We start from the raw sequence: 8,918 nt of genomic DNA, 5'->3' as shown, positions 1-8,918 counted from the left end.
AGATGTTTTGAACCAAAGTTTATATCCCCAAACCAGCAGCATCAGCCTCTTTTTCTACCATCTCCAACAAGCTGATAATTCAGTGATGAGAGACGGGTAATTAGGTCTGGGGATAGGCTAATGTACTCAGAAACTAGAATTTGGAGTTGTTATGAGCAGAGGAAATCAGATATTTGACCCTTTCTTGGCCAATAAAATGTTAAAAGCCTTTTGATAGTCTAAGAAAACATAACATGGACTCCTCTCATAATTTATTTCCAATGTTACTTCAAATATTTAAGGAAGGTCTCATTTGTAGAAAATCCCATGCTAGCTTTTGCCCCAGAATCCTGGAGTGGTTAATAGTGCAGCCTCTGAACACAGATTACCTGAATTCGAGTACTGACTAGCATTTAATAACTGTGTGAACTTAGTGAAGTCAGCTCATCAATCAAGCCTCAGTTTTATCAGGAAAATGATTGTTGTGAAACTCAAATATAGTTAAATGCTTTGCACAGTACCTAGTATATAGACAATCTTAAATATCTTCTATATGGACACTCCTGTGTGATTCTTTGCCTCTAATCATGCTTCAACTCAACACAGAGCAAATAAAGAAAACAGGTGTAATATGTGTATTAATTTATTCTTCACTAATATTGAACTAGGTAGATCTGTATGTCTCAGTATTTACCAAATAATATACGCAAGTCTATACATATATACAAATATTTGTATATTTGTATAAAACTGAATATTCACGATTCTAAATTTCACAACCACTGTCATATAAAAAGTAGACTACCATATAAATATCTCATTCTATGTTCAATCTGAAATATAGATATATATTACACAAGACAATTTTAAAAAAGGTAATATAAGTCACTAACACTGTAAAATCTGACTGCTTTATTAGATCAAGGTGGACTGCAATACCTTCTAATACCATGTAGAGACGCAAGCAATCAGAAGTACATAATTCAGGTCTTAAAAAAACAGATTTATCCTAAATTGGTTTACAGCACTGAAAGAAAGCAATCCTGCCACATACACTAAAGTGAATCAGTCCTGTAAGCGTGCTGTCATCAGTCAGAAGAGCACTGATGAGTGCTCTTTAAGCAGCAAGAGTACTTCTTTAAGCAGATCTGTTGTACAAAACCAAATCAAACCACTAGCCGCTACATGCCTCGCACTTAGTAAAAGCAGAATGAGTTAATGTAAGGACATTTTCTAACCCCATATCCATGCTAAAATCATTAACACTGCTGATATAAAAATCAGGGCAGGAAAAGAAGGTCAAGTATAGATAGAGGCTGGCAGATAAATCACTGGCTGACCCATGGAAAAACCAATAAGGAAAGTGATTTTTAGTGTAGAGTATCAGAACAATTTCTCTGAAAGGGCTACTAGGGGTAAACAAAGACAGTCCTACTTATTCTCCTTTCTCCTTTATACCCCTAGCAACCACCATACTGGAAATTTTGAGCCAAAGAAATATTTTTAACTTACTCACAAGAAGGCAGTAAGATAACATAATGTCTATTTGTGGAAAAAAAATTAAATGTGGTTAAAATGGAAAGATAAACTATACAGTTAAACTATGTGTTTGATAACAATCTCACAGAAAATTATGTTTTCTAAAATTATAATATTTTACATATGCTAAGCTAAATGACAATATTAGATTATATCTTCTGCAACTGTGGTGTCAAAAATCTGATAGCAAATTTGCTGCTCTGTTCCACTTGTGACATTATACGACTTGATGAAGCATTCCAACCATGGATATGCATCTACAAATGAGAAAAAAAAAAGTTATTTAACTGTTAACGTTAAACAAGTATCTCTGAAATATGTATCTAAGTATAATGCTTAGCTAGAAAAATTAACATTTAATTTAGCTTGAAAAGTAAATAAATACACTTTAAATTTAATATTATCTACTCTTCCATTATACACTGGGTTCTTGTTACTGTTTTGCAACAATCCTAACTAATTTGATTTTTTTTTTCCCAACAGAAAACAATAATTAAATGTGGGATTTTCCAAACATTTGACAGCAAAGGTAGCAGTCATCTCATTCTGAACTTTTCTTCCTGCTGCTTACTGACCTCCCCAGATTTTTGTTTTTTGCTTTTCCTTTTTTTTTCTTGGTTGACTGCAAAGAAACTGTGAGATTCACATCAGCTGCTCAGGCTCTTATACTTGTCTAGCTGAAACTCCCATCAGGTACCAGGCTCTGAGTTCAGACAATGTTGGCACCTGAGGTGCTATTTCTAACCTTTGGTCAAGACCACAATAAATCTATTTAAAACTTCTAGAAAAGTTTCTTAATGCTTCTTCATATTCAAGTTTGAAAGACACTTAATATAGTCAATACTGGCAAGAGTCAAGCAAGACAGGCATTCTCCTCTCCTTATATTTCTGGTAGAACTATAAATAGGTAAAATATTCTTGAAAAGCAACCTGGCAACATTTATCAAAAGCCTACCAAGCCCGTGCTCTTTGATATGAAAGTTTTATTTCCAGAAATTTATCTAAAAGAATTAAAACCAAAATTTAAAGCTGACATCAAATAAAAGTATGTAAGTTAAACCTAGCTACAGATTTATATAAAAGCTATCTTTTTGGAATTGTTATAAAATGCAGACTGACCAGGGGATAATAAAGTCTGATTAAAAATAACCTAAACAGGGCAGCCCCGGTAGCCCAGCGGTTTAGCGCCACCTTCAGCTCGGGGTGTGATCCTGGAGACCCAGGATCGAGTCCCACGTTGGGCTCCATGCATGGAGCCTGCTTCTCCCTCTGCCTGTGTCTCTGCCTCTCTCTTTCTCTCGGTGTCTATCGTGAATAAACAAATAAAATCTTTTTTAAAAAAATAACCTAATAAGTTAAAGTGACAGCAGCTAAATCTGCAGCTGGTGAAATTGGTTATTGATGAGAAATTGTTAGGGGAGTCAAGCTGTTTTTCTATGATGGAGGTCTGTAAATTTCTTTCTCCTTCCTTTCCTTCCTTCCTTCCTTCCTTTCTTCCTTCTTTCTTTCTTTCTTTCTTTCTTTCTTTCTTTCTTTCTTTCTTTCTTTCTTTCTCTCTTCTTTCTTTCTTTCTTTTTCTTTCTTTCTTTCTTTCTTTCTTTTTTCTTTTTTCTTTTCTTCCTTCCTTCCTTCCTTCCTTCCTTCCTTCCTTCCTTCCTTCCTTCCTTCCTTCCTTCCTTCCTTCCTTCCTTTCCTTCCTTCCTTCCTTCCTTCCTTCCTTCCTTCCTTCCTTCCTTCCTTCCTTCCTTCCTCCCCTCCCTTCCTTTTCTTTTTTCTTTTCTTTTTTTAAAGATTTTATTCATCTGTTTGAGAGAGAGAGAGAGAGAGAGAGAGAGAGGGAGAAGCAGATTCCCTAACTCAGCAGGAAGCCTGAAACCATGACCTGAGCAGAAGGCAGATGCTTAACTGACTGAGTCATCCAGGTACCCCTAAGGTCTGCAAATTTCAAATAAACAGAAATGATGGCCACAAAAGGAAGTCAGTGGCAGTAAATGTAATCAACATGCTTTGATCTGAAGATCTGTTTAATGCATAAGATGTTATCCAGAGAACAAGTAAAGCTGACAGAAAACAATTAATAAAATAAAAATGTATAAAATCTAAAACTAGTTACTACTAAGCAGAAATTCATGAATGAATTAAACTGGCTAAATGAAGTGTTATAGAAAATGTCTCTTGTCAAAATTTCATCTCTTGGTATAATCTCAACAAAAATATTTGTATGCATAAACACAGTATCAAATGTGCTTGTGATCAAAACTACCTCCCTTTTATTATATTTCAAAAGATTTTAAAAATCTTTTCATTTCATGAATTCTGATTCTTACCTATTTTCTCCCTGCTGTCTTCATCAAAAGGTAAACCAGACAATAGATTATTTAGATCCAGACTTCCAAGTTTTCATACCTCTATTTTCTTCTTTTTAAAGATTTTATTTATTTATTTATGAGAGACACAGGGGGAGAGAGAGAGAGAAGCAGAGACACAGACTGAGGGAGCAGCAGGCTCCATGCAGGGAGCCCGACATGGGACTTGGTCCCGGGACTCCAGGATCACACACCCTGTCCCGAAGGCAGACGCTCAACCGCTGAGCCACCCAGGCATCCCCTTTTCATGCCTCTAAATCTACATATTAGATACATGTCAAGTACTGTTTCAAAAAAAGAATGAATGTTAAAAATATTATTGCCTACCAATTTTTATTCCTGAAGGACAAAACATATCCATGATCGAATCCATACTCTGCTGAAGGTCATCATTGATGAGGATTTCTGATGCTGGGATCTGGAAGAATTTGTCCTTGAAAAAATTTAGAGGAAAAAAGGAAATTAATCTTTTTTATTTTTTTGAAGATTTTATTTATTTGAGATAGAGAGAGCACTGGGGTTGGGTGCAGGGAGAGGGAGAGGCAGGCTCTGCTGAGCAGGGAGCTGGACGAGGCCTTGATCCCAGGACCGAGATCATGATCTGAGCCAAAGGTAGAAGTTTAACCGACTCTGCTACCCAGATGCCCCAGAAGTTAATTTTTTAAAAAGTTATAATAAAAGTATTTCATTATTATCTAATTAAAATAATCGAGACTATTTTACTCTACCAATATTGTAGAATTCATAGAGTTCTTGTCTGAATTCTTAAAATCTGATTTACTACTGGAATCTAAAGACAGCATAGAGGTGTGTGTGTGTGTGTGTGTGTGTGTGTGTGTATAATCCAATTAAACTGCTTTGACTTAATGATAAGAATAATGGTATTTAGGAAAGAGTGGGGTCTATCATTCTCCTTGTGTATAGGAAAAAAATCTAGTGTTAAAGTTTAAAAGAGTATTACACATGATGAAGTGTATTCATTTTTCCCTCCTCTATCAGATTATAAGATTATACTTTCTTAAAAGAAAAGATTTTGTTTGCTTTGTTTTGTTCACTGCTATAACCTCATCACATACAACAGTACCTGGCACATAGCAAGTGCTCATTAAATATTCATTCAATAACTGGACAAATGAATTGTTTAAGTGGGAGGGAAAATTCTCTCAGCGTTACCCCAGACTGTTTCCCAATGTGTGCAGTAAAAATATTCAACCTTACTGCTAACAGAAATCTGGCCTCTGCTGTTGGCTTCTGGAAATAATCTCTCAGCCTTAGAAAATGCCTGTTAGGAATGTCCATGTTTGTTACACTAGAGGTTTAGGTTGTGAGTTTGGGGCATGTGGTATTTACTTGATCTCTGAGGGGCTGAAAACTGAGATCAGCCATATGGGCTAATTAACCATGAATGACAGAGTCCCAATAAAAACTCTAGACGCTAAGGCTCAGTGAGGCTTCCCTGCTGGCAAAACTCCATGTGTAACATTACACATCATATAAGGCTGGTAACACTGTCTGCTACTCCATGGGAAGAGAACCACTAGAAGCTTCATGTTTGGAACTTCCTGGACTCTGTCCTATGCACCTCTTCCCCTGGATGATTTTAATTTGTATCCTTTAGGTATAATAAACCATAATAGCACAGTAACTTACAGAAAGTTAACAGGAGTCTTTCTAGCACATTATCAAAACTTCAGGGTGGTCCTAGGAACCCCCAAACTTAGAACTGTTGTTAAAAATGAGGGAGGTTTGTGGATAGCTCCCTAGCTACACACAATATAACCATCTCCCTTCTGAAGTAATTTAGTTCTCTCTAATATGGACATATGGAGACTTAAAAAACCTCGTAAAATGGTGCTAGATAATGTCTAGAAGTTGTGGTCATACTTCTGCCTCTGGCTCCTGGAGTAAACCTTCTGAAGACTCTCTCTTCAAATTCCTATTCTTCAATTTTTCATGATTTGGATATTAAATTTACAGAGTCAAAGCAAGACAGGATAAATATATAGACACTTCAAGATTTATGTGCTTGTATTTTATTTTTTTAAGTTGCCTTAAATCCTCTCAGTAATAAAGTAGGTATGAATCCATACATTAGAATTTAAAAAAAATTTTTTTTTGTTATAAATACCTATACCAACTCTGTTACTTACAGAATCCATGAGATAAGCTTCCAATACTCCTGTTCCATCATCAAGAGTAAATGTCATTACAAACACATGTTGAAGGGGTACAATACCCAGTACTAGTGAAGGGAAAAAAAGATCAAACTATGTGAATCTTCTATTCCTTATAATCAAAGTGAAGTAAAAATTGTCTTATGCTGTTATGTTTTGTTTACTAAAATAATTTAAGATAAAAAGTTATATATGTGACTTTCGTTCTTTAATAACAGTATATTATATTCATTTAGCAGGTCCAATTTAGAACATTACATTATACCTATGTAGGGACAATGACTCATAAGCAATTGCTTCTATTTTTTTGATTAAATATTAGCATAATATATCATTAAAATGAGTTGCTAACTTGATAGAAAACATAAAAACTGATTCATGAACTACAATTCACTGTATGTCTGCCTCATGAAAGACAAAATTAAAATTCAGAATGTTCTAAAAAAATAGTATACAGTTTAATATTTATGATTCTGTAACATGTCTCTCCCCTCTGTATTATAAACATGGGGATCACTTATTTTTTAAGATATCATCTGGTTCAATGGACAAAAATATCAGAAGATGAGATTTCATAATTTGGTAAGATGAGGAAGAAGAAATTAAAGAGAGATACTAAATGATATGAAAATTCATAGGTTAAAATGGTACTTTGTATTTGGAGATAGGAGACATTTAAAATTTATAAAATGAAATACTGTCTTCCATTTGTGGAATCCATATTTAAAAGGAGTAATTAAGAATAAATTAGGATAGAGAGAAATGAATTATGGCATGCAGACATGACAAAAATTGTTACTATAGAAGAACTGATTTTTAGGATTCTAAAGGTCTCCATAGGTTAAAACTAAGCTAAAACCAAGAAGGGTGACCATAAAATCCACCCTGAGGGACCTACCTAAACAAAGAACTGCATTAAGAATGGGATAGGGAGACCACACTGTAAAGCAGGGAGCTCACATGAAAGTAACCTGGAATTGCATGGACCACAAACAAAATGTGAGGTAGCAATATCATATAGCTAGATTACAAAAGAAAGAAAATAAAACCAAGTATACAAATAAATATCTACACAATAAAATTTTCAGGCTAGTAGAAACAAAGTGTCCAATTTTAGAGAAATAAAGGTTTTCTTTATATGCTCAACTGGATAACATTTGCAGCCCTATTTGCAGCTTTAAATGATAAACTTTGAGAAGAACAGTGGTAAAGTGAAATGTTTACTAAGGAGGAGAAATGAAATAGTAAGGAATGTGAGAAAATACCAAATGAAGTGAGGGTATGTACCTAGCTGGAGAAATAAAAACTTGGTGAAGGCTTGATGGGGATCTTTAAATGCACAAAGCCGGTTAATCTTATTGAAGACATGTACTCTAATTATAGTTGACAGAACATGGTTTATATTAAAATTTTAAAGAGGCAGATTTTGCTTAAAAATTAAGGGCATATGTTGCTTTGCAATGTAATGAGTCCTCTGTCACTGAAAGAGTTTTACGCCGCAGCTGGATGATCACAGTTGAAGAATATGATATAAGAAGTTTTTGTTCCAGCTAAAAAATGTATATTGGGTAAAGAGCTGTGTAATAGCCATCATTAAAACTGTTTTTAATCCTAAAATACTGTGAACTGGAGAGATTTTTCAGAATCTGTATCTGTAATTAATAATTAAAACTGAAACAAATTATTGAAGATTAAAATGTAATGGTTAAAGATATTGGTAGATGCTTGAAAGCAAGTTTTCAAATATTTTAAACTTCACTTTATACTTTTATTATAACCACTGATAAAACTGGTTATAAAATCACCATAAAAATGGTTTTGCCTAAGTAAAGTTAAACTATAGCTCAGTCTTTGCTCCGGTTTTACTATACCCACAAACACTGAAATATAATCAGTGAGGTCACAGTTGCACGACACACAAATTTAGCTCACCTTCAGCCACAGAAGATGGAATCCATTGTGTTTTATCAACCAGGGAATTTAGATTTTGAATTGGTCTCAAAGTAGAACATTGTTTACATCTGAAATTAATGATAGAAAAAAACCACAGGCATTTAAAAATAATTATTATAACTCATTTATTATACTTTATTTTTGTTGTTCAAACAAGCAGTTTAAAAAGTTAAATAGTGTTGTACCTTCCCTACTGTAATGCACAGAGTATAAGCCAAATTATAAAAATATAAGCTTTTTACAGTAGAAGCAATTGAAAAGAAAGAATGGTTCAGAATAAGGAACTAGGTTGAGAATAAGAGAGAGGGTCCAGATCCAGATTGTTAATTTGGCTGATTTCTTTATTTGGTAAAATGAAAAAGTGTGAAAGAGACAATCTCTAAGGACTCTTTCATTTGATGGCTCTGTGATAATAGTTACGGTCTTAGGTAAATATAACCAATAGGAAAAAATCATTCTCACTAAAGAAGTCAATGAGACTTTGGATAATATATTCAGTGAGCACATACTTAGATTTAGAGGTTCACAGTTTCTAACACCTACTACAATACTTATCTTTCATAATAAAATCAATGTGAAACTACACAATCTACTAAAACTGCACATTATTTAGTAGAGGTATTTTGCTTTATTTATATACAAACATACTTTAAGTACAAATAATTGTTTTTTTTTTATTATATATCATCGTAAGATTAGGAGATGTTGATAAGAAAATATCCTTGAATAAAAATATAAAAATCAATGTCCAAAAGGTTCATGCAGACTCCTTTTTTTTTTTTTTTTTTTTTTTTCAGACTCCTTTTCACTTATAATCTAGGGAAAGATAGAGGGTACTTATATTAAATATTATCTCCTCCCACCCTTCAAATACATAGATATTTCTTCAACAGAAAAAGGGAATATT

The 8,918-nt window shown here is 33.9% G+C and overlaps 1 protein-coding gene across 5 annotated transcripts in view; it reads right to left on the bottom strand.

Annotated features, from left to right (window-relative positions):
• Nucleotides 1-606: 606 nt before the first annotated feature.
• POT1 (protection of telomeres 1) overlaps nucleotides 607-8,918 on the bottom strand; it is a 79,740-nt gene continuing 71,428 nt past the window's right edge. For all 5 annotated transcript variants that reach the window (XM_025471531.3, XM_025471530.3, XM_025471532.3 and 2 more), the window contains 4 exons: nucleotides 7,991-8,079; nucleotides 6,035-6,126; nucleotides 4,212-4,317; nucleotides 607-1,775 (listed from right to left, as the gene is read on the bottom strand). In XM_025471531.3, coding sequence (XP_025327316.1) covers nucleotides 1,663-1,775; nucleotides 4,212-4,317; nucleotides 6,035-6,126; nucleotides 7,991-8,079 — 400 coding nt within the window. In that variant the 3' untranslated portion in view covers nucleotides 607-1,662. The remainder of the gene's footprint in view (nucleotides 1,776-4,211; nucleotides 4,318-6,034; nucleotides 6,127-7,990; nucleotides 8,080-8,918) is intronic.

The sequence above is a fragment of the Canis lupus genome, chromosome 14 (assembly GCF_003254725.2).
Source record: "Canis lupus dingo isolate Sandy chromosome 14, ASM325472v2, whole genome shotgun sequence".
In the NCBI taxonomy this organism is placed as follows: Eukaryota; Metazoa; Chordata; class Mammalia; order Carnivora; family Canidae; genus Canis; species Canis lupus.
Note: the sequence above shows the minus strand (reverse complement) of the source record. Positions and strands in the feature narration are given on the sequence as shown.